This window comes from Lygodium microphyllum, chromosome 17 (assembly GCF_053477565.2).
Source record: "Lygodium microphyllum isolate KBCC chromosome 17, Lygodium_microphyllum_v1.1.10, whole genome shotgun sequence".
NCBI lineage: Eukaryota > Viridiplantae > Streptophyta > Polypodiopsida > Schizaeales > Lygodiaceae > Lygodium > Lygodium microphyllum.
This window is the reverse complement of record NC_141151.1, coordinates 8,866,609-8,893,776: the sequence shown is the minus strand read 5'-3', so window position 1 is coordinate 8,893,776 and position 27,168 is coordinate 8,866,609. Positions and strand designations below refer to the sequence as shown.

The 27,168-nt window shown below is 40.6% G+C and overlaps 1 protein-coding gene across 1 annotated transcript in view; it reads right to left on the bottom strand.

Annotated features, from left to right (window-relative positions):
* Positions 1-11,830: 11,830 nt before the first annotated feature.
* Positions 11,831-27,168, bottom strand: part of LOC148021552 (U11/U12 small nuclear ribonucleoprotein) — a 38,624-nt gene continuing 23,286 nt past the window's right edge. Inside the window, exons 3-5 of the mRNA XM_087696973.1 lie at positions 13,073-13,180; positions 12,288-12,983; positions 11,831-12,193 (exon numbers count right to left, since the gene is read on the bottom strand). Coding sequence (XP_087553099.1) covers positions 12,324-12,983; positions 13,073-13,180 — 768 coding nt within the window. The 3' untranslated portion in view covers positions 11,831-12,193; positions 12,288-12,323. The remainder of the gene's footprint in view (positions 12,194-12,287; positions 12,984-13,072; positions 13,181-27,168) is intronic.

Below are 27,168 nucleotides of genomic sequence, written 5' to 3'. Positions count from 1 at the left end.
CTCAATCTTTCTTGTTAATAAGAGATGGAATTTTTTGTAGAGGTTCCAAATTGCAACAAAAGTGGCTTTTTTGTTGTAAGACTAGTGCTAAGCTCTTCACTTATCATCTGTCGAGATTGCCATCTAAGCTTCACAATGAAAGCACATGGTTAGCCAAGGCCATCTTTGTATTAGTTTGTTTAAAATTAAAGAAAATTCTATTCTTCTCTTATTTGTTGTGTACTCTCTAATAGTTGCTCAAATTTTATACTCCAATCTATGGTTTATGCAATTTGATAGGCTAAACACTAATGGGGATTTGTAGGGGCTTAGGTATAAAGATAAATGTATTACCAACCAAGGGTATACAGAAGATTTGTTTATGATGCTCAAGGTTGATACAACAAATTTGGGCAAGGCAATGCAAGTTGTCAACATCTATGAAAAGGCGGCATGATTCAAATTTAATTTCAAAAAATCCACTTTAATTAATGTAATTGAAGATAACTTAGAACCCCTTGGCTAGAAGGGAAAAGTGGTTAATAGAAGGTGTGTTTCACTACTTAACCTTTCATGTGGGAGTAGGGATGACAAAAGGAACATGATCCAAAGGAAAGGAAGCGATGGATCGAAGGTTGGACTCGAGAGCTATGGCAGGAGAGCAAGAGCAAGAAAGGGAGAGACTAGAAATGGGAACTCCAATAGTCACAATGTGTGACCGGGCCTTCCTTTATTCAAACTGTCACTAAAAGAATAAAGAATAAAGTGACGCTGACGAGCGCCCGCCACCTGCAGTGTGCAGTGGCAGTGACTATCAGTGTAGTAATACACGGGCGGCTAGGCAGAGGCGCCTTTACCCCCAACAACCTCCCACTTAAAGGCGAATCTGCCCCAGTGAGGAGTGAAAAGAAAAAGAAAAAAGACAGTACAACATGTACACATGTACAATAGGATGAGAAAAGACGTCATCTCATCCCACGCCCATCAACCTCCTAAGGAAGGCAAAGCGCTTTGTAGAGAGGCTTTTCGTGAGCAAATCTATAGGATTCTGGTTAGTCGAGATCTTGACAAGATCAACAGACTTGTTCTCAACGACCCCACATGTGAAGTGATACCTCAACTCAATGTCTTTCGTCTTCGCATGGAAGACCGGATTCTTGGCTAACTGAATAGCACTCATAGAATCCGAATGCAGTGTAGGGATAGCATCAATACCAAGGTCAGCAACTAAACGACCCAACCAAATGGCCTCCTTGCAAGTCTCAGTGGTTGCAGCATACTCGGCCTCGGTAGTAGAAAGGGCCGTGCATTTCTGCACCCTGGATATCCAAGGTGAATACATAGCCGGAAGTGGACTTCCTACTATCTGCATGTCCTGCATAATCAGAGTCAGTGTACCCCACAACTCCTGTATCCTGGATGCTATAGCATATGCACATATTTGCAGTGCCCTTCAGGTACCTCATGATACCCTTCACGGCATCCCAATGCTTCTTGCCAGGTGTAGCCATATAGTGTGACACAACACCAACTACAAAGGCAATATCTCAACGAGTGGCTATCATGGCATACATAAGACTGCCCGCTACGTATGCATGGGGAATCTTGGCCATCTCGGCCCTCTGCTCATCTGTCTGCGGACAATCAGCCTATGATACCTTCACATAAGAAGGCAATAGACAGCCAATAGACTTTACATCCTGCATGCGGAAGCGCTCAAGGACTTTATGAATGTACTCCCTCTGTGACAAGTAGAGGAGTCCCTGATGCCTGTCGCGTCTAATGTGCATACCAAGTATATGAGCGGCTTGTCCCAGATCTTTCATCTCAAAGCTCTTCTTGAGCTGAGCCTTAAGAGTATCTAGCTCATCATGAGCTTTCCCTGCTATCAACATATCATCCACATAGAGTACCAAAGTCAATAAAAAACCATCACGGGATTTCTTCATATAAAGACACGGATCCATAGCACTCCGACTGTAGCCCAGTGACTGCATAAAGCCATCAAACTTATGATACCACTCCCTAGGTGCCTATTTCAAGCCATAAAGACTTTTTTTCAATTTGCACACTAGGTACTCCCTGCCAGGTTCTACAAAGCCCTTAGGATGCTCCATATAAATCTCATCATGCAAGTCCCCATGTAAGAAAGCCGTCTTGACATCCATCTGGTATAAATCCACGTCAAGCTGAGCAACCAAAGCTAAGACTAAGCACAGGGTAGTCATCTTAACCACAGGAGAAAAGACCTCATCAAAGTCCACACCATGCTCCTGCTTAAAACCCTTTGCTACCAATCTAGCCTTGTATGCCGGCTTGGGGTATCCAGGGGTACTTTTTAGCTTGTACACCCACTCGCATGGCAAAGCCTTCTTGCCCATAGGCAAGGAAACCAAATCCCAAGTGTCATTCTTATGCAAGGAGTCTATCTCAGACTGCATAGCCCTCTCCCAGGAGTGACTATCACCCCTGCGCATAGCCTCATCATAAGTGAAAGACTCTCCTGTATCTGTAACCAAGACATAATGCATCAAGGGTTGAAATCTATCTGGTGGACGTCTGTCTCTAGTAAACAGTCTCACGGCAAGCTCTGATGCCTGCCCAACTGCCTGTCCAACGCCCTGACCATGAGCATCTACTGCAGCTGTAGGTTGTCCAACTGGCTGTGCGGGAGCTCTCGGCTCCTCCTGAAATATGACCCTGTGGATCTCAACAACTCTCTCAAGCTGCCTATGCATCTTGTCTTTATGGAAGACTACATCATGACTGCATATGACTTTTCGTGCCTGCGGATCCCAAAGACGGTAACCCATCTTGCGTGCATCCCCATAACCAAGGAAAATGCATTTGACACTCTTGCGATCTAGCTTACTTCTCTTGTCACTGGGCACATGGCAAAATGCCTCACATCCAAAGACACGGAGATGCGCATAAGAGGGAGGTTTTTCAGTCCATACCTCCTCTGCAACCTGAAAATCCAAACCACTAGAAGGTGATCTGTTTATGGCATGCACAACTGTACTAACTGCCTCAGCCCAAAAGCTCTGTGGTAGGCCTGCATGGCTAAGCATACTGCGTACACGCTCCTGGATGGTTCTATTCATCCACTCAACCAAACCATTCTGTGGGGGGGGGAGGGAGGGGGTATAGGGGGCGATCAACTGACGCTTAATACCCCTCTCATCACATAACTGCTCAATAGCACGTGAGACATACTCACCTCCATTATCTGTCCTTAGGCAATTTAGCCTATACCCAAACTAGTTCTCAACCAATGCAGGCCATCTCTGAAACTCAGCCAAGACATCGAATTTCAGCTTAATGGGATAAGCCCAAACTTTCCGTGAACGATTATCTATGAACGTAACAAAATACTTTGCACCACCCATAGACTGAGAAGGCATAGGCCCACAGACAACCGAATGTACCAATGCCAAGGGCTCACTCATGTGTGGCCTACCAGACTTCTTATGCGTAGACCTAGTCTACCTGCCATAAAGACAATGCTCATATGAATGAAAACATGCATAATCAAGGGGCGGTAAGTACTGCAAACCAGAAAGCATTTTCATTCCCTTCAAAGACATATGGCCCAAACGGGCATGCCAAAGAGATACATGTGGGATAGAACCCACAGACAAAATATGATCAAGGGAAGAAGCTGATACAATCAAGGGGTAGAGACTGCCAGTCTTGGCACCTCTCGCAATCATAAGTCTGCCACGAGTGATCTTCCATACAGAGTCTCCAAAACATACATGATATCCTGCGTCATCAAGCTGTCCAGCTGACATGAGACTACGTGTCAAAGCAGGTACATGACGTACATCCTGCATAACAAAAATGTTGCTAGAAGGAAACTGCAGTCTAACATCACCAATGCCCACAATATCAAGAGAGTTGTCATCACCCAAGCACACAGAATCCGAAACAGTACGGTATGAATGAAACCAGTCTCGGCAAGGTGTCACCTAAAAGAATGCACCTGAGTCCAAGAGCCAACACTGTGCATACATAGAGTGTATCTCTGTCATCTGTGAAGCACTAGAAGAAGCTGCTAGGATATAATCATCAACATCAACATTCTCAGGCTGCATAACATTGATCTCTTCAATTTTAACACTGGACTTTGTAGGTACTGTGCTACAATCAGAAGACTTATCCTGCACTTTGTCTTTCCCCTTATCTTTGCGCAATTCATGGCATTGTGGCCTAATATGGCTCTTTTTCCCACAATGGTGACAAGTAACATCTGCATTCCTACCATGGGATTTGCTACGTGACTTCCCACGAGACTTGGACCGAGATTTCTGAGAATCCGGTCTACGGCCACTACCACTACCATGCTTTCCATATCCATCATTCATGCCTCTAAATGCCATAGCATGAGACACACGAGAGGCATCCAAATTCTTACGGTTAACCTCTTCCTACAGAAGAGCACTCTCAACATCAGATAATTTCAAGGTAGCAGTAGAGGCACATAATGCAGTGCGGAATACATCCCACGACTCATTAAGAGTACTAAGCAAGAAAAGAGGAGTGACATTCTCTACAAAAGTGATGTCCTATGAAGTCAAGTTCTTGAGTATAGCATGGAACTGGCTCAAGTGAGCAGACATAGTCACATTCTCCTTCATGCGCAGATCCATAAGCTGCTTCAGCCAATACATTTGACTCGCTGAACTTTTCTTGTCATAGAGATTCTTGATTTTATTCCACAACTGCCATGCACTCTGTTCTTCCTCAAAGACATTATAGTGAACCTGTTCTGTGAGAGACAATACAATAGTGGACTTGCATAACTCATCAAGCTCAAGCCATTCCTCATCTGGTATAGTTGCAGGCGGATGTCCGCTTAACCTCAAAGGTTTGATCTACGATTTCTGCACCAATACTTGCCAAATTTGGCTCTTCCAATAAGAGTAATTTGTACCATCAAGCTTAGTAATGTTGCAAATAGCATGATCAGTGGATGAACTCGCCATAATGCAAGCTGGAAGACTGTAGACAGTTCAAAACTGCTTGTTTATTGCAGAAAATGACCAAAAAAACATCAAAATCAATGAAAAATGGTGAAGAAAGTGAAACCACAGCTGTTGTCCACCAAGTACTAGTAAAAGTACATCATTTTAGAGTGTTTCAGCATGAAAAATCCATGTCAGTCCATATATGCTTGCTGTAATAAATTTTAGATTTTAGTAAAAAAGAGCTAACAGTGCCAAAATAGGATCCCAAGGCAATCAGATACTGCCAAGACCAAAGCCGACATCATGCGGGCATAGCATAAGCATATGACGGTCGATAAGCATGAAACCAATACCCAAGTATGTCATACAAACATCTATCAGTGAGTAAGCACAACCCCCTAGCAACGGGGCAAAGTGTTCCTGCCACTACCAAAACTTGACACAAGTAGGTGTCAATTCACAAAGATACGGATCCAAAATTGAGACTTAGCTCATAAGCATACACTGAACCAAGACATATGATGTATCGTCCCAAAAGGTAAGAAGTCCCAAAGTCTCAAGTGTCTGTAACTGCTCAATAGCATGTAACGGCTCAATGCATAAAAGTACCACTTGCTCAATGTCTAATAAGCATTCAAGAATGCTCCCACTGGCACAAAAGCCGTATGTACGAGCTCAAGAGCTCAAGCCAAGGCAAGACACAGTGCCAATGACATAAGTCCAAGACAATATATCAATAGTACATCCCGAACATGTAGGTAGTAGAGCATCCGTATGTAGCATCCATAAGCATGTAAGACATCAAGTACATCCCAATCCAAACTCTAACAAGCCAAGTAACATCCAAGACTACTCCAAATAATCCAAAATGCATCCAAGGTGGAGCTTCAATGAGCACTCAAGCTCAACGTATGCATAGGGTAATCAACCGTGACATAAGCATCAAGCCGTAGGCAACGGGTATACATAAATCCAAGAAGCATCACCGTCAAAGCATATACAAATGTCAATAAGTACGGGCTAAAATAAGCTCAAGCTTCCAAAAGCATTCGGATTCAATGACAAGCTCAAAGTCGTCCCTCGATAATTAATACATCATAGCATAACCCAAGACATACATCTGGAGCCAATAGGCATATGTCAAAGCATGAAAGATAGCTTTAGTCCAAGAGTATTCAACATGCATTGACTGTTATTAATTGTGTATCAAGCCAAAATCATAGTATTACATATAGCTTCAATCCCCCAATCAATTGGGATGCAATAGACATCAAACCGGTTATGTAGTCATACCCAAACAAGCATAGGCATACAAATACATGCTGTCTCAGACCTAAAATCTGTTACAGAAGATTCTATCATCATAATTTGGCAAATTCGACATCACCATCGCATCCAAAGCATACCAAAATCCCAACTTAGACTCTTACCTTGCCTGAATCAGGTTCCGAATGCCTGAGATATGATAAAAAAAGTGATTTTTTTGCCAGATTTTGAAACAGACGCAAAAAAAAACGTGAACTGACTAGGGGAGTCTGCTATCCCACGTGTCAACAATGGGGCCCAAAGGGGGGCACAAATGAGAGCCAAAGAATGCCTACACCAAGCCTCAGCAAGCCTTGATAGATTGAAAGCAAGATCCAAGTGAAGGAAGCTCCAAGAGGTGTGAGCTATGGTAGCCCACAACTTGTTTACAACCTGTGAGACCTGAGAATTGAAGTAAAACTCTGAAATAATGAAGCAAATACCTCTGATGTAATGCTCTGAAGGTACCCAACAATGCCGGGAAGGTGCTCGGGAAGCCAGGGGTGACGGGAGCTCGAAGGAGTCGGATATGGCTGCCGAGAAGAAGACCCAATGCGAGTGGGGAGTCGATGGGAAGCTGAGAATGCCACGAACCAAGCTCAAGAGTCGGAAAGCCGAACTCTGATACCAGTTGAAAGGGAGCGACGGATCGAAGGTTGGACTCCAGAGCTATGACGGAAGAGCAAGAGCAAGAAAGGGAGAGACTAGAAATGGGAACTCCAACCGTCACAATGTGTAACCGGACCTTCCTTTATTCAAATTATCACTAAAAGAATAAAGAATAAAGTAACGGTGACGGGCGCCCGCCACCTGCAGTGTGCAGTGGTGATGACTGTCAGTGTAGTAATACACGGCCAGCTAGGCAGAGGCGCCTTTAACCCCAATACCAAATGGATTTTGAATAAGCTCAAAAAAAAAAATTAACAATTGGAATAGCATAACTTGGCCATTACACAAAGTTAAAAATTACTTCATGTTCTCATTTTTCATGCATTAAGATTTTGGTATTTCTCTAATATTTTAGAATAGGACCCTCTTGAAATCCTAGAGCTCGTTATTGGCTTCTTACCTATGGAAAATACAAGGCTAGGAATGGTATTTTGAACCAATCTCTATGATAGAATTAATGAAGCTATACAAGAGCAAAGGCCCAAAATTGGTGGATAAAAACAGAGGTAGCCACCATGAGTAGAATTAAGCTACTTCACAAATGTTTAGAGCAATTAAATCCATGGGTAGAAATGATGACCAAGGAGATTTTCACTCAAAACAAGAATTTTTATCTAAGTTGGGGTCTAGATGGCAAAGAAGGCAACAACTTCTCAAGCAATTGACAAGCTAAGAGCCTTGGGCCTAGTTAAAAACATGCTAGAATGCTAGAGGGGAATTCTCAAGAAGATGAAGACCTTGGAGGGATGACACCTAGAGAGGAGGGTCTTTTTGGACATGGGCACCCAATCCTCCATAACCTATATAGTTGCGAAGGAAAGGGAGATATTTGGCAATGAAAGGATTATTTACAATAGGTCATTGGGTATATCAAAATGGAAGGATAATTTCATGTTGACAAATCAAATGCTCCATGAGTCTTTTCAACGCCTTTAAATTTGCTTGGGATGTAGTTTCAATGAAGGTACCCATAATGCTATCGAGGCAGCAAAAATATGCACAATAAGCACACATTGGAAATCTTAATCTATAACTCACCAATAGGCTATGTGATGATAAGGCAATCAATGCTAAAAGAAACAAAAAAATTGTGGAATCAATCTCACCATAGAGCAACTTCACAAGGCATTGAAGGAAGCTTTTATAGGTTATTTTCAAATGCATGTAACTATAAAAGTAGCATCTACAAAGCTTATCCTCAATACTTTCTACCAAAAGCATTGAGACCTGGAATTCCATTCTTTGCACCACTTGAGATGTAACATATAATTGATGTCACGTGAGCATACCGACAACATTGAGGCCACTATGCTCACAAACCACTAGTGGCAAATACCATAAACACTTCCATTATTATAAAGAGAGACACTTGAACATCATGTGAGTGGCAATCAAATATATGTCATTCTAGGTCAAAAGTTCAAGCTATCAATATTCAAAAATGTAATCATATTGTCCCTTACCAAAGGCCACCTCTAAATTAACTCCACAAGCACCTTATTTTTCTTACAATTAAGTCATGATGATTAGTGAAAATCCATGTGTTTTGTCCCTCAACTAATGTAACCTAAATCACAAAGAAAAATTCATCATTTATGTGTAAGTTTTCTTTTTAAGGTTCAAAACATTAACGCTACATCAATACTTGCTTGAGTGACTTACTGGTTTTTATGGGGGGTGGCAACTAGTACACATTCCATTTTATCCAATTTATGCTTGGAGTGGGTTGCATTGTGCCATGTTGTATGATATGTTGAGCTCATACATGAGCATAAATTGCATATTACAAGTGCTAACTCCACACCTCATCATGTGAGGACCTTACTTGAGTGCTACACAACAAGGATTGAGTTTGGTATCTCATATTCTTCATTGATCTATAATATTGTGGCTATCACCATTGCTTCCAAAGGAAAGGTATGGGTAGCCTTGTGATGCCCATAGTGGCATCAATTCTCATGAAGCCACAACCAAAATACATCAGAGTGTAGAGTCAAAACAATAAACTCAAGGCTAACCATATTAGCATCTTGGATACGGATTGCATTCAACATGGTGTGTGACAATCCTAGATGGAATGCCCACCACATGCACTCAAAACATACCTAAGCCTAGCATGATTGAAGAAAGGGGCTGGTCTTATCATAGGTAACCGAGAAGAAGGAAAAAGGTTTTCGGGGAGTCTCCCTTACCAATCATATTTTTGAGCATGTGATTAAGTTTACAAGACTAAGGCATTTAGAGTTGGCCCAATATTAGCATACTCATACTCGATTTTCTATGGAATTTTGTGTTTCTTATACAAGACACCTAAGCAATGTTCCAAGAACGCACATGTTCTTATACAATCAACAAGTAGACATGCCTTACTACTAGACCTTGCCTTATTGTTAACCCCAAACCCTACAAGCTTACAACCTGAGCCTACAAGAGTACATGGGACTTCCTATTTGGCTTGCCTCATCTCAACATTATGAAGATGTGATTTACCACCACAATCAAACCAACACCACCCACTCATTCAAATTCTCTTAAGCCCTCGTCAAATTGTTCCCTACCTTCTCCCCCTTACTTGCCCACCTTAGGCACTTACACTACTTTGCTTAGAATATATAGTGGCAATGGCTTGAATGATCTTGCCGAGAGAAGCAATCCACAACATAAGATATACTTTCACGTAATGTGATACATGCTAAACCCCATAATTAAATGATACTAAATCACAAAAGAGAGTGACGCTCTAATATCAAGAAGACTCGACTTGTCCAAGGTACATGCAATTCATAGTACATTTAGCTTGCTTCTTCAATAGCATTGATTAATATTGCTATTTGTTTGACTTAAAACAGCTCCTAATGCAAAGGGATTGATTACATTTCATTTCACTCCATGAACCCAACATTTGCTTCATTGCGCATTTATCGATTCATCTTGAATTCTACAAAAGAACTTCTATATGACTAGTTCATGTAATTTTCCAATCCGATCATTTGAATGTATTTAATATGATACAAAGACAGCATGCTGCACTTCAGGGCTGAAGATTTGATTACCTTTGACATACATCCCAATTTCCATCTAGTCAAACTGGGCACATGAACTAATTACAAATATCGGAAGCAAATAGATCAAGTTAAACACTTTTCTTTTTGTTATACTTTTAGTTATCTATTGTAGATTTGTCACTAACCATCGCTTAGATATCAAAATTGTGCCCACTCCAGTGAAGTGTATTTAGAGACCTTCAGGGGGAAGTAAGTATACTTAATCGTCCCTGATATCACAAAACTTAATCATTCACCCTCTTGCATTACAAATTCTAGCAAACTGAGCATATGATGAAGATGGACTATTAATTTTAATACGGGTGTACATTAATTTGGTCAACATAAAGGACTTATCTTACATGATCAAAAGTGTGGACCTGTACCTTGCATACAATATATAGCTAGTAGAAAACCATAGAATCCCAATCGTTCGTTGCTAACAACCTGGGTGTTATATTTGTACATGGGTTCACTTTCACACTGTCCGGATTTAGAGAGTCCCAAAAAGGAGTTCATGCTTTCATAATATGTTATCGCTCTTCAAAATTCTTCATGTAAAGACAGACATATCTCCAATATTTCAGGAAGCACCAATAGATTACAAACTGAAGTAAACTCAATGGAACAAACGCAATTGTCCATTCATTTCATTATGTGTCTTGGGGGACTGGATAGTGCCTTAAATGAGTGGGCAAAAGGACTGGAATGGAGCCCGACCACAATATCAAATATCTTATTACCCAAGGGAAAAATAAGAGTATTCCTGAATAAAGGCCCTTTACAAGTCTTTTGTGTTCCTTGCACTAAAATAAATGGTCTAAGTGCCTTTGCAGATGCATAAGATTTAACGACTGTAATAGAATGCTAAAAAACACTTGTATCCAATGTTAGACTCTGCACTAAAACACACTTGTATCCAATGTTAGACTCTGAACTCTAAAATTCATGAGATATTGTTTAGGCTTATTATCATTCTTTTACTTCCATCTCCTTCCTCCAAAACGTACTCATATGCCAAATCTTCAGAGTCAATTGAACCTTGCAATTACTAAATTTCAATTTACGAACTGATCCATACATCATAACAAGCCCCAAACTGCCCAAAGACATTATACTCGTAGTTTTAGGTCCGTCGTCTGACAAAAATTCACTGCACTTAACATTTTTGGTTTCATCTAAGCTTTTCCAAGGCCTTCTAAGTTTAGAACAGACATGGCTAGTGATACAGTCAGAAGAAGCCGCTCCTCTGAAAGATGTCCATGTTCCTTGCTGGAATTCAAAAGATTTCCAAAAAACTATCACACTGCAAGACTCCAGTCAATCTGAAGTGCAGCAGCTTGATGAGTTGGAACTCCTATTGCTGTTGACAACCACGCGGTGGACTTCAGGCATTGAATACTTGAGCTAATGACAAGTTCTTAAAGGGCTGTTTGTTTGTTTTCCACCACAGTAGTAAAAGAACAGCCAGTGGCTTCACCTCAAAGCCTAACCAAGAGAACCTTAGACTTCATTGGAGTCAGTCTAAGAGATTAGTCCCTCAAAACTTTTACTTAAGCCACCTTGATCAACTTCATGATGTAAATGCATACAGTCAGTGCAAAAGCTATACTTATGAAGTCTAGTGAATTTACTCCACCAAAGAAACCTAACATACAAATGTACATTATGAGGTCACTGCTTGAACTCTTGTTGACTTGCAACCCCCTTTCAGCTGAGCAAATCTGTAACTGTGCAAGTTTTTCTTCAAGAAAAGAGCAGCAAACATATGTCTATATCTAAATAAAAATAAACATGCATCCTAAAAGCACAAAAGCCATTCCACGGGTTCAACTATTATTATTGAGATTCAAGAACAAGAGGTTTCATGACAAAACCAGCATTGAAATAATGCAAACTTACAAGACACAAAATTAGTGCAATTGGGTACTTAACAGAGCAAAGGAAATCATAACAAAAACTACAATCTGTCTCAGGGAAGGAACACCCAACACAATCACCTCTCAATCTTAAAATCGGCTATATTTGTAAGGATACTGAATAGGATACAGGTCCCAAAAAGCTTGCCATGCCTTTCCCTGATAAAATGGTGAAACCTGTAGCCTCTGTTTCACAAAGTCAAAACAAGCTGCAAGAAAAAGAGCACCCTTTTTTCAAGGATACCGAGAAGGATACAATACCCATCTCCTCGATCTCTCTCCACCACCAACTTGTCGTTTACTGAGCCTGTAAAACAATGGAATATGCCATGGTTACATATAAAATGTCAATTCACACAAATTGTGAAAATTAGTTTGCAAAACAGTGCTTTTGAAACCACCTCTTCATATCAATCTTGGTCCTTGCTACTTTGATGTTATCTGTTTTTATCCGTCCCTTTCACTGACTTATATTCCCATCTGTCATACTTTCTTTCAGAGCCAACTTCCCTACTGTCAGAATCATCAGACCCATTGTACGAAGACCTCTGGTGCACATCATACCGTAATAAGTGATGATGTGAATCATGCGTGTCATAGCCATGCTTGTGTGCACCATACTTATCATGATATGAATCATGCTTATCATAGCCATGCCTGCGTGCACAGTATTTATCATGCGAGTAATACTTATGCAGACCATGATGTGAATCATCCTTTGCATGGTCATGATAAGTATGACTACCAGAGTTATATGATACCGATGTAGATCTCCGACTTGTATGCCTGTAATTCTCATCACCATCATATTGTCTATAATCACGATCATCTCTGAATCTACCAGAACTAACATAAGAGCTGTCTTTCTGGCTCTGTTCATGTGCCATCTCAACATCTTTTACATCTGGTCCATCTGCACATGCCTTTCCATTTAATACTTGTCCACTGTTCAGAATGTCAAATGACCGAACATCCTGATCAATGACACCTGCCTTTGGATGTACAGCTATCAGATCTTCATTTTTCCTGCCAACACATCCAATTCCACCAGCAGCAACAATATCCTTCATGTGACTTTCAATGATATCACGAACCACCTGTTAAGGTTAACACAGCTTAAACTCAAGCTCATAACCAGATCCTCTGTCCTCCACAGAAAACTTTGTAAGGACATCAAGGTAATTACCTGCACTGGGGTTCGCTTCACCTTTTTCCCCCGGTATGACATTCTACGCCGTTTATAATCTCTTTCCTCAGCTAAGAGCTCTTCCATTGTTTTGTTTTTCTTGCCTTCCTGCATAAGCAGACCTCATGTTTAACATGATAAACTCCAAAGCAAAGCAACTCTTTGAACAAGAAACTACTAGCAACACTCACTGCCACTGATTTCACATGGTAAAACTAACTAACAAATACTTCAAGTTAACACAAAATAGGCAACAAACTTAGATTTTCCTAGAGCAAGACAATGTCTTCTATCAACTACCCTTTGACTGAAGAATTAGTAGTTCACCCAATCAATAGCATCTAAGATGAGAACCCTCCAAGACAAATTCAAGTAGTGGTATGTTTTGTAAATACTTTTTTTGGGGTCAGTTGGGAACAGTAGGTACTCTGACCCATAGTTGATTCCATTTGCTCTTAAGGTCAATGCGTTGTTGCATTTGACCTTACTCCTTATCAAATCCTCTCGTCATATCAAGAAGATGCTAAAAACTACATTTATCTTAGACAAAAAGTAACTCAATAGCTCGCTTGTTCCTTTTTATACCATTTAAAAATTGTACTTTGGAGCTTTGAGTAAAAGACCCCAAAGCACACCGTTTTGCCTAGATTGTTAGGCCATAATATTATAAAACAATGTATCAAAGTGCATTTTTCTCTTGCTAGTGTGAAAAAAAGTAAAAATTACTTCTTCTTCTCATGTAGAGAGAGTTCATACTGTATTGTACTATTGGTAGTATTGTACCTTACATATTGGTACCATAAGGTACCAACTTGATGGATACTTCTTTTCCAATCCGATCTGCACTTCAGGATGAGTTTGATGCTTCTTATAGGAGCATGATTCTCTCATGGGATTATGTTGTTTTGAGACCTACTGAGGTAACAGGATAGGCAGCCTCTATTGGCTCCCAATCTTCCATTTTGGATGGGAACCTCTTCTCCTCAAGGCAATGCTCTACCTACAAAAAGATCAGGGTAACCCTAAAACGCATTTCACTGGCACTAAAACGTGAAACGCCTAAAATGTTGCACTGAAATGCAGAACACCCTTAGTGAAATTGCTGACTGAATCATGATTTTAAAAATGGGAAAAACAAATTCTTGCTTTTTGTGGGCTTTTTGTACACTTCAATATAGGATGGCATCTGAAAAAAGACAATTTGGTTGGCATGAAAGGATCTACGACGTATAAATGTGTAAGTTTGAATTGATTGTTTATAAAGAAAACTATTTGATATGCAATATTCAACTCTTTCACTTCGCATTTCGCTTGGGACTTGCCCAAAGGTGAAACATTTCGGGGTGGAGCGCAATGTTTCACGGCTGAAACGTTTCAGGGATGAAAGGATGATGCCTTCTCTTGTTGGAAGGGGAGCTAGGGTGGCTACTAAACCCTAATTTCCGCAAAAATTTAGGGTTTGCAAAAGAGATCCCTCTCCTATCCACCAAGTTTGGCTGAGATCTGCTCAAAATGGCTAAGAAATGCTGAGATATCTTGAGAAGGGGTTGGAGAAGGTGAGAGAGAGCCAAGGTTAGAGAAATCTGATTTTCTTCACAAGAAAACCCTAAAATCTGCTTGTAGCCTGCTCCAGCTTGTATTTAATACAGTCGTCCCCATTGCCAGGCACCTCCAAAATGTTTTCACCTAATCAACAATGCTATTGTCAACCCTTGGAAGGTATCTCCTTGTTGTCCCACCCCCCGCATACTGAAGTCCCCACATGGCTGTCTTTTGTAACAAATTGTTATTCTTTGATCAGAAAATGCACCACTAACTCACACACACACTCTCTCTCTCTCTCTCTGGCTGTAAACTAACTAAATGGCTGAGACCCAGCCCCCAAAAACACTTTCTCAATTTGAATGGGCATTTTTGCTAAGTGGCAACCTTCTAAACTCATTTCCAATCATTTAATTAATTTTCAGAATTAAATAATCCTAAAAATTAATTTCAACCTTTCTGACCCTACCCAAAATTAAATGTGCCCATCCATAATTAAATTGGCTAAGCCATTTGCAACCTGAAGTGGTCCCCAATCTCTGTTGACCCTTAGACTAGTGTCACCACTGACATTTATTAGCCAAACAACTGTCCTAGGATCAAAATGGACACAAACTAACCACCAAACCCTAGTTGGCATAACTCATCATAACTTTTACCTTTGACATCCACTACATCCTCAAGGTCCTTAGCCTGTTACCACAAAATAACTGCCATGTACATCACATGTGCTAGACAACCTTGCACATTTAATTAATAACTTAATCAAGTGTGATTGAAAAGATTAAAGCATCTCAAAATCTCATGTTCCCGTGATAGACCTCTCCCTTGAAATCCCTGCAATCATTCTTGATTGCATCGCATTGTGCCAAAGGAAAAGCATAATGTACTGAAACTTTCATAAGGCGATATAGTCATAACATTGGCCACTGTTGTCTAACCATGCTATATGCCCCAAAGCTTATTGAAAATTTCCAGCCTGTATAAGCATCAAATAATATTGAGAAAAAGTCCAAAACTATTGCTAGAAACCCATTAGATGCATCAATAACTCATGTTTCTCAACTATTCTAACTTCACAACCATAGTAAAGCATAAACTCAACATAAACCATAGCTGAAACTATCAATGGCATTAACTAACATGCTGATGTCCATGGAACCAGCTCTAAACCATTGAAAACTAAGCATAATCTAATCATAGATTGATTATTTGTTGATTTGAGAACTGATCACAAACTGTTGCAAATGTGACCCCAAACTAATCACAAACTCATTACAAAAACTGATCGGTAATTGATGCAAAACTAATCCCAAAAGTGACCATAAATAGTTCTCAAACTTATCAAAAAGCTAAAACTAATCAAAATTTGATATCAAAACTGAGACAAACGCTCGTGCCTATAAACATTTCTCAAACTCATCAAAAAGCTGAAACTAATCAGAATTTGATCTCAAAACTAAGAGAAAAGCTCATGTCCAACTTATCATGAACTGATCTCAAACTAATACAAAAGTATAGTCTCAAAGCCACAATCACAACCATGGTCATCTGTATATATCTCACAGTGACTAGTATACCAAGTAGTTTCCTCATGGGAGACATATTGTCAACACAATACCTTGGATGCATGCTAAATACATCCGAGATCCACTACATATGAGAGCAGTCCACAACTAGAGAAGTGGAAGTGCTACCTTCCCCTTGCGCATCAGGTAATATTTCGGACCCCTACTTTGAACCTAACTGAGCCTGAACTGAAGTCGGCTCTAACTCAAAGGCAACTAGGTAAAGCTGCAACATCTGAGGATGGTCCGCCAAGTCATCCTCTTCCATCCATTTTGCATCCATTGGTGAATAATTCTGAAACTTTACCAAATATCTCCTAGAAACTTTACCTCTAACCTTTCTTCCATTATGTGCCAAGATCTACTCATGTATCAAAATCTCATCTAGCTCCTCAACCTCAAGCTAAATTTCAGCTAACATATCCTTTGGCACATCACCATGAAAAGGCCTCAGCAAACTAACATGAAAGGTATTGTGTATCCGCCAATGTGGAGGTAATTTCAGCCGATATGCCACATTGTTTATCTTTCCCAACACTTGAAAGGGCCCATAGTATCTCATACTTAACTTTGGATACAATCTCACTCTTCCTTTCTTCTTTTTCCGATCCTAGTCTAAGGAAGTCATTCGTCGTTTAGTGTGATACATGTGCTAACAATATTAGGGCTATTATTATGCAACATGGTTGTGTTGTGGCTTATGAGAGCCAGATTCTCCACAATGCAGAGAAAAATTTGCATGTCTATAAGAAAGAGCTCTTGGTTGTAATCCATGCACTGTCTACATGCAAACATTATTTGTTGAGGGCAACCATGAAACCAATCTTTCTTCTTGGAGAGGATGGTAAGACCTAATTAAGCACTAAATTATAGCAATTAATAAATGAGCATAAACTGAAATGCACACATTACCTTATCAATCTTGGACAATAGACACCCAATTGACCCCAAAACTAGCACCCCTTTCGGTATTTCTTTAATTGCATATGGATTAAATACAAGTTTAGATTCCACAATCTCCTTTGCTGATCCAAAGCCTCTTGTTGTACAAACAATCACAAGCGATTTAGGCCAATTGCCCCTTGATTTTCACCCAAGATTTGCACAAATGGAACCAGCACATCTGGCCAAATGTTGCCCCAATTCACAATGGATGGCTTAGCATCTATAATCCATATCAATTTCACGAATTTTAGATCTTGATTTCGGTGTACAATGTCTTCTCTTGTTGGCGCAGGTTCCAAGGTGGCTACTAAGCCCTAATTTTCACAAAAAGTGTTGACAACAGAGATCCATCTACTCTCCACCAAATTTGGCTAAGAGATGTTGAGATCTCCTAAGAAGGGATTGGAGAATATGAGAGAAAGCCAAGATGAGAGAAATCTGAGATCTCCTGAGAAGGGATTGGAGAAGGTGAGAGAAAGCCAAGATGAGAGAGAAATCTGATTTTCTTCACAAGAAAACCCTATAACCTGCCTACTACCTGATCCAACCTGCATTTAATGTAGTCACCTACTACTAAGAACCTCCAAAACGTTGTCACGTGATTAACAAGGTTGTTGCCAATACCTGGAAGGTGCCTCCCTACTATCCCCTACCTGCTGAGACTCCCAAATGGCTATCTTTTGCAGCAAATTGATATTCTTCGATCAAAAAATGGACCAATAGCTCTCTCTCTCTCTCTCTCTCTCTCTCTCTCTCTCACACACACACACACACACACATAGGTTGTAGTTGTAAACTAGCTGAATGGTTGAGACCTGGTTTGTAGTGCAGCCTTCTAAACCCATTTTTCAGCATTATCCAATCATTTAATTAATTTTCAGAATTAAATAATCTTGAAAACTAATTTTAGCTCTTTTGGTCCTACCCAAAATTAAATGTGCTCATCCATAATTAAATTGGCTAGGCCATTTGCAATCTGGAGTGGTTCCCAATCTCTATTGACCTTTCGACAAGTATTATTTAATTAATTAAAGCTAGCCCCTAGTGTCACCACTAACATTTATTGATCAAACAACTATCTTAGGGTCAAAATTGACACCAACTGACCACCCAAACCTAGTTGGCATAACTTATCACGACTCTTTTCTTTGACACCCATTGCATCCTCAAGATCCTTGGCCTGTGTAGCCAACCTTCCTCCTCGGATAGGGTGGTAAATAACCTAATTAAGCACTATTTACAACAATTAACAAATTCACAAAACTGAAATGCACACTTTACCATATAATCTTGGACATTGGACACCCTATTGGTCCCAAATTGGCACTCCTTTCGGTATTTATTTAACTTAATTGAAGAACAAGTTGATGTACAATAGGATTCTCTCAATTCCTTTCCGTATTCAACTCCCCTTGCTGTCCAAAATGACCAGCAAGTTTTCAATCTGATTTGCCCCTTGATTCGCGGAATCAATTGGCATTCACCCGCTTTGATGGAGATGGAAAATACCCCAAATTCAATGATTTGCTGGTCCCTCTACTTAAATAGGCTAAAAACAGCTTCAGCCCTATTGAATCGAAGCCTTGGAGTTTCCAGTTTCTTGCACGATTCTTGAGGCTGCTGCTAAACCCTAATTTATGCCTACAAATTAGGGTTTACAGCAGAAAAATCTGAAATTTCTCAGCCCTTGGTGATCTCAATGCTGTAATCTTCGGAGCAAGACTGTAGAAAGGCTGGGAGATGAGAGAGAATGTTGAGGATAGAAAAAATTCAGACTTTCTTCGTGAAGAACTGAAGAAAATCTGCCATCAACTGCTGTTGCCCTGTCTCAACAACTTGTAAATGCAAAGAACTGAAGAAAATCAATCATTTACTCTTGTTTCCTTGTCTCAACAGCCTGTAGATGCTACCACTTACTGTTGATTGGTCTTCTCCTACCCTTGGCTACCTCACAAGGTTCTCCAATGGCAAAATCAAAGCAACAGCATCTCCTCCCCCTCTCTTGCAAGCTGAATGCACTAAATATGTCTCTCCAGCCTCTAAGACGTTTTTCAGTCTTGCATGGGCATTTTATGACAAGTGACAACCTTCCCAAATGGTTTTTCAATTTTTAAATACTGAAAATTAATCTAATAATTATTTTGATGCCCTGAAAAAAACTCTAATTGGCCAATAATTAAATTGGCTAGACAACTTTCATTTCCGAGTGTCTCTACGCCATCTTTGACCATCAAATTAATGACCTAGACCAACAACTGGCACCAGATACCACCAAATACCTGTGCAACATAACTTATAGTAACTTTTGCCTTTGACATTCTGTAATTGCCTGGAGTCTCAGCCTCGTAAATTTACTCTAACCCCAATTAACCTCACATGTCTACATTTACTTAACCATGTGATTAAAAATTAATCCAGATGTTATGTGAGGTTTCAAAAATACATGTCCTCATGACAGTTTGTTACCATAAAATAACTGACATGTGCATCACATGTAAAAAAAACAACGTTGCACATTTGATTAGTAACTTAATCAAATGTTATCGACAAGATTATAGCATCTTAAAATCTCACGTCCCCATGATATTTCATCACTTAGAAGCTCCTTCCTCAATGGTCAATACTAGTCAAGGTATGGTCTCTAACAAGTACTCTTCCAAGGAAGACTACCTTGGGACCTCTATTTTCCAAACTTCGCAAAATGAGAAGCCCTATACTTGACAAGATGAATCTCCCTACCTGATTGTGAACGGTTATCCCATCCATCCTATCCCTCCCTTTCCTTCTTCAACACCATCATCCTTCTCCTCTCCTTTGCTATTTAACCAGCTGTACAAGCTTGCCTAGTGACGTTCATTCCTCCCATTCACTTTTTTAGTAGATTTCCTCTATTTTACCACTTCACCTACTATTGTTAATCCTCCTCCATATAGCAAGCTAGCTTATTTTTGCGTGGTCTAAGCCAATGCATCATGATTCGGGCTTCCTTGATCTTTCAATGCATGTTATTACTCCTCTTTATGATTCATATTTGAGGATATTTGTTATGATTATTTAGAAATTCATTATAAAACTCTTTCTTTCTCGTTCTCTTACACTCTCACCGTTCATCACCACTACTACTCATCATAATGACCTCTTACGATGCACTCCCATTGAGATTCCTATCATAATCAAACACCAACACAGGGGAAACGTCCAATTGGCTTCTCCCAATCCTAAGCACACGCATGGGCATAGCAACTCTCCATGCTGAACTCAAAGCAATGCAATGACAACACGCTGAGATTTATACTCCCTACTTTCCACTTGTGCTTATAGCCATACATATGTTGCCTTGTCAATGTGGAGATATGCTAGGGTTTGCAACAGAAAACATTGCATGTATCACCACAACTGAAACACCGGGAACTCAAGCACCAATACAAAAATGCAAAACACAAAGCACATACAGAGAAGGAAAACTCTTTGGTGAATGAATGAATGTTGTAAATTAATGAAAGAGTGTACAAGATGCTAAAAGATAGAGCTGTCCAGCAGCCAATGGCTCTTGTGGGAGCAAGCTCAGGGAGTAGTCCCAAGTGTGGCATCCACAAGAGATAGATTGTAAGTGTTGTAACCACCAGTTGGTACTAAGATAATGCTGAAAATCGAAGGGCAATAGGCTGGAAACCAAAACAGAGCAGTCTTTGGGGTTAGAATTGATAAGCACAGCAATGTAACCACCTAAAGATGATGGTAGTTGATCATCGGAGGCTATGGCACAACAACATCAAAGGAAGATGAAGACGATGCTGACTGGGTCTACATCACAATAAAAGAGAGCTGTAGCCACCCGCTGGAAGTGGCTGGATAGCAAGATGGCCTGCTCAAACTCAAGAGGGAGAAAAACTGGTCATCAAGAGTCGGAGTCAGTCAATAGTAGCAAGGGACATGGCATCATGGGCTGTTGATGACATGGCAGCAATCGTGATGGGCTGGACAGCCACTAGAGAGAGCTGGTGGCTGAAACCTACAAGACAAGGGATGAGCTGAATGGTGGGTAGCCTATCTATTTATAGATTAGTGGATCCTCCCAATTCCAAGATTTGACTTATAGGACACAAACACTCTCTAGGATTGTGTTGTTTAATGCAACTTTAGGTGATTTACATGTTTTGGGGCTATTTTAAAGAGCTAATCAGTTTATAATGCATTTTTTAGCTCAAGGCCCCCTCTCACACCCAAAACTAGAACGAGAAAGGGACTACAAGTGTAGTTCTAGCCCGTAATCACCCTAGTGCATCCCACACCAAAGCAGCTAAGGCATCAAACAAAGGTTGCACGTCAGCTGTCCAATGGCTTACCAAGACTACCAAGGCAATTATTATCTCTACATCGAGAGCCAAAGGGTCACCCCAAAGAGGCCGAGGCATCAGACAAAGGTTGCTCCCTAGCTGCCCGATGGCCTACCAAGATCTACAAAGGCTACCCAACCACCCCTCAGTGACAATGATGAAAGAAAAGGGTGAAGAAGTATGGACGTATGGTTGTAAGGTGGTAAACAAACCGTCAATGGAGACATGTTAGGATCCGCTTAAGGGTGCTTTACATAATGAGATGCAAAGAGTAATACTACATGATGAGAATGTGCATGCAGCAAGATGCCACTTGGATGGTATCCAAAGTGCCCTTTTACAAAGATGATGATAATCATGCAAATGCAAGTGGCAAACAAGGAATGGAGGTTAATATCGAAGACAAGTGCCAAAACCTATAAAATACCATGAAAGAGTAGAAAGATCCTCTCAACCATGGATGTTGATGCTAAAGGAGAGAAAAACCTGATGTCGGTCTTTGTGTAGTGCCAAGAACCATGATGAAGAATGAAACCGATGATAAAGGTAGACCTAACACCCCTTAGTTGGAATAGCCAAGGGAGAATCAACCATTTGGGTACACACAACATACTCGTACTTGATCTTGGGAGAGGGTTTCTATGCTAACCAAGTGGTATAGGCAAGCCCAAATCTCAACCTCGCGAGAGGATTCCATGCTAGTAGAGAAGCAATAACATAGCAATCTACTAAGCAATGGATTTAATGGATAGAGAAGGAAGACATAACTAGCAGAGCAAGGGAAGAGTCAACCACCAAGGCAATCCACATGTCCCATACTCAATCTCAAAAGATGGCTTCAATGCTAACCAAGTGTCGTAGTCAGGTCTAAAACTTGACCTCCAAAGACGCCTTCTATGCCAATCGAGAATGCAAAGGCACAACCACCAATGGTAGTAATCCACCTAAATGAAAAAGTAAACAAACTAAAGTCTAGAAGTGTAGTAAATGACAATTAAATTACAAACACACCTCAACTAAAAGGAAAAAAAGACAAATACCAAGAGAAATAAGAATGCTCAAGACCTGATCTATCTCCATCTCCATGTTGATGGTGGCAATACTAACCAAGTCAAAAACTGAAAAACCAAACCTTCAGCCCAAGTAGGACCAGTAACATACCTACAATGTTAGTCCTAACTAAAATAGAAACCCATTATGAAACAATCAAGAAAGAAACCCAGATAGCAAATGTTTCATATTGAGATGCTTTGGATGTTGTGCTAAAGTAAAAAGAAAGATAAGTATAGAATGCAGCAAAAGTAATTGGAAAAAAAAACAAAAAAGGTTGTGTAGCTCAAGTCTTGAAAAAGTATGGTTAAGCCTAAAGGAAACTAGCCTAAGGTTCCTAAGGACGACCTAGGACTCCTAAGAAACTAGCCTATAGGAAGAAAATTACTGATGCATCTCCAACCTCCACTCTAGACACAACGCAAGACAAACTCACCTCCCAACCGCAGAGCCAAATGGGCTCACCCCTGAGCTTGGGAGCTAGCAACACTCCAAGTCACAACCATATCTCAAGGGTTGGCATTCCATACTACCAACCCAAACCATCTTGTTATACAAAGGTGTTGACCAACGGACCAAAAGTCCAACATTGGTCATCATACAATGAATATGCACAATAGAACCTTGAGTCCTCTTTATAAAACTCAATTGTCCTAAAACCGAAGTGTCCTTAGCGCATTTGCACTACGTCACTTCGTAACCACCATGACCAAGGCTAGCAGTGCCCATCCAAATGTCCAAGGGTATAACAATGATCGAACCAAATAGATATGACATAAGGGACTGGCACTAGTAGCAAACCACTGATGAAAACCAATACCAGGGGATGGAGAAACCATGCTATCTCCCTCGAAAAGACCCCCTCTCAACCACCTTGGAGTGGCACTACCATTGTTAAAAGGAGCTAAGGTTGGCTTGAAAATTGGTATTGGATCCATCTTTGATGTGGAAGCTGTGGATGATGTGATTTTGGATGTGGGTCTAATACTCTTGGCCTTGACTCTTGAGTGACAGGTTTCTGGCAAAATATACAAAACTTTTTCTTTTTAAGCAAATAATGCTACTAGGATGGTCTTTGTGTCAAAAAACAAGACCGACAATGGAGGAGAGAGAGACAAGCTGTAACCGGCCTGTTCACTGGGAAGGGCGGTAGTGTACAACCAAAATATATATAAATGCTTTCACCCAATTAACAGTCGCCCACATTACCTGAACTTTAAGACACAGAATCAAGAAGCAATACAGGAAGCTAGAATGCTCCTGTTGCCACACAGACACCCTGTTGGCCCCTAAGTTAGGCGCCCCTTGCGGTATTTCTTTATTTTTAAAAAGGAGAAAGTACAATGGGCTGTCTTTCACCTATTCTGGGTGAAATTTGGCAGCATAACAGTACAATTACTGACCCAAAACAAGCTGACCAGGAGGGGAAACTCTGCCCCAGACTGAAACTTCTGGTTGGAATGCAGAATTGACCATTTCAGCTTGCTGTAGTTACTGGTTCAGACCTGTTCTGAGACCTGTCTTCAATTCATACTGTTCCCCATACTGTTCAGCCCACTGTAATTACTGGTTCAGACCTGTTCTGACACCTGTTCTCAGCTCATATTGTTCCCTGCACTGTCCTGCATCATCTGGGCCAAGTGCCCCTTGATTCTGACATCAATTGGGCTCTGAAATAACCTCTGAACAGTCCAGAATCAGTTCTGGCTTAGTGCTGTTTCAGGCACTTGCTTGGTGAGGTGACCACCCTCACCTGTCCCTGCTGGGAACTGCAAACAACTGCTCCTGTTCTTGGTCTCAAACTGCTGGGAACTGCAAACAACTGCTCTTGCCTCATGCAAAAACAGCATATTCCACACAGCTGTACCTGAATCAGAAGAAAAGCCCTTGATTCTGCAGCATAACCGTACTGTCAGGGAGAGAGAGAGAGAGAGAGAGAGAGAGAGAGAGTAGGAAGCAAGCTCAGCCCTCTATGCATCATAGACAAGGTAGACCAACTCTCAAGAGCTCTCCATCTGCACCAATCCATCTCCCTTTCCAAAAAAATGAGCCCCCCCCATGCATTGAAACTCGTTTTTGTGCTGCCCTCTCTCTCTCCTTTGGGAATTTATGCCCAAATTGTGACACATGGCATACATGTAACAATTTTCCTGTTTAAACCTTTCGGTCTAAAATTCTCCATCCTCCGTTCAAAATTTGACCTCGGCACAGACAGAGGATTAATCCTCATACAAAAACAAAGATAATGACGCGAACAGATTCTGGGGTCCAAAAATAGTAACTCCCTAAATTTTAGGAGTTGCTTCCATTGCATCCCCACTAGTCTTCTGACCATCTTTGCAACCTATGGCTACATCCAAATCTGTAATGTAGCTCAACTAAAAGTGAATTTCCACTGATGACCCCACATGGACTAATCTCTTGAAGATTTGTCCATCTTCACTTTGAACTAGTCTCTTCCAGGCTAGTTCTTCAACACACTTGTCCATATACACTTTCACAAGTCTCTTCCACGCTTGTCAATCTATAGTGCCATCAATCTCTTCCAAACTCATACTGGACCTTAACTGTCCAGTCTTGACTCACTAGACATTCCTGTCCGTTTCACAAACTGGCCATGCAACTCAAGCGTTTAGATATCAAGATGGATCCTTCCAAAAAGAAAAACCAAATAAAATATGTAATAAAAAAATCAACAAAAAGGTAATAGTTGTCACAGTCTTGTGACATACCTCCCTTTCAAAATCGCAAACGTCCTTGTTTACATGAATGTCATACATGCTTCCAGCTAACCCAGTGAACTTACACTTGGCAGCACATGTACAACACATATATGCTATCAGTCAACATTGTGAACTGAACACACTGTTAACACATGTATGTTCTAACTGTGAAACATGGCAGACTATCATCATGTGACTCCACATCACTGTTTCCAGATATAGTGGCCGGTACACCACAATGATATCCCCATAGTGGCAGATTCTCATTTGATGACTCCACATCACCCTGACTAGAGATCTAGTGGCCGGTACATCAAAATGATATCCCCACCGAGTCAATTCACAGAATACATGCCCGATCGAGTAACCATTGTTACAACATGTATTAAATTCAATAGAAGTAAAAACTGTATTCTTGCAAGCAATACTTACTTCTTTAGAACTGAGAAAACCATATGGACACAATAAGTGTTAACCTGTATAAAATTTGTTTCTGTACATAATTTCTTTCTTAAGCAATTGTCACTTTGACAATCTATTTCAGCTTAGAGATACAAGGGGTCAAGGTAGGTTGCAAGCGAAATGCTTCAAGGTAAAGTTCCAACACATTAGGTGACTCTACAAGTTCACCTTCGTCCATCCACTTAGCATCTATAGCTGGATAGTTCTTGAACTTAACCAAATACCTTCTAGCAACTTTGCCTTTCACTTTCCTTTCCTTGTGTGCCAATACCTGTTCTGGAACAAGAATTTCATCAAGTTCCTCAACTTCGGGCTATTCCTCAGCTGGCATATCTTATGGCACATCACCCACATAGGGTCTAAGAAGACTTACATGGAAAGCATTATGAATCTTCCAATTGTCAGGCAATTTCAGCCTATAGCTGACATCACTAATCTACTCTGTTACTTGAAAAGGCCCATAGTATCGCATACTAAGCTTAGTGAAAAGACTTTCCTTGCCTTTCCGCTTCTTTAAGCGTGCATTTTAAAACCGCAACAGTACCCAATCACCAAGTGAAAATATCAATTCACGATAGTGATGATCAACAGCTTTCTTTTGCTTTGCCTGAGTCCTTTCAAGGACATGCTTAACTTTCTGATACATTTCACCCATACTCTGCACATACTGATCTGCTTGAAAGATCTTATCCTTTGTATGCAAAATGGGAGGAACCTTTTTACCACCTTCAACAATTTCAAAAGGGGCTTTGCCTGTTGACGAATGCATAGTATTATTATATGCATACTCGACCAAAGGCAAATACTGCTCCCACTTTGACTTGTGCTCTGACACATAGCACTTAAGCAGATCCAAGACAGTAGAATTTGCCTCTTCTGACTGTCCATCAGTTTGTGGATGAAATGACGATGAAAACTTAAGCGTTGTGCCCATGTTCTCAAATATGCCTCTCCAGAATAGACTTGTCATCCGTGGATCACGGTCACTAACAATAGACTATGGCATACCATGATACTTGAAGACATTCCACATAAACAAACGTGCCATCTGATCTGGTTTTATCTTCTTTCTGACAGGAATGAAATGAGCCTATTTGCTAAACCTGCAAATAATAGTCCATATCCCATCATTTCATGTATGTGTCCTTGGAAGATCAAAGATAAAATCCATAGCTATGCTTTCCCATGGTTTATCCAAAATAGGCAATGGCTGTAAAAGCCCTGGTGCTTTTTGCCTGTCAAACTTGACCTTCTGGCAAATCAAACACTGCCGCACAAAAGCATCCACGTCTTTTCTCAAAGTAGGCCAATAAAAGAATGTCTCTACTGCTTTGACTGTTGCATCAATACCACGATGCCTGCATACGGTGGAGAATGACTCTCTGTCATAACTTTCCGTCTCAATGGCATAGTCACACATAGTCTACCATGCATCAACATGAAACCATCCTTGAGAAGATAATGCTCAT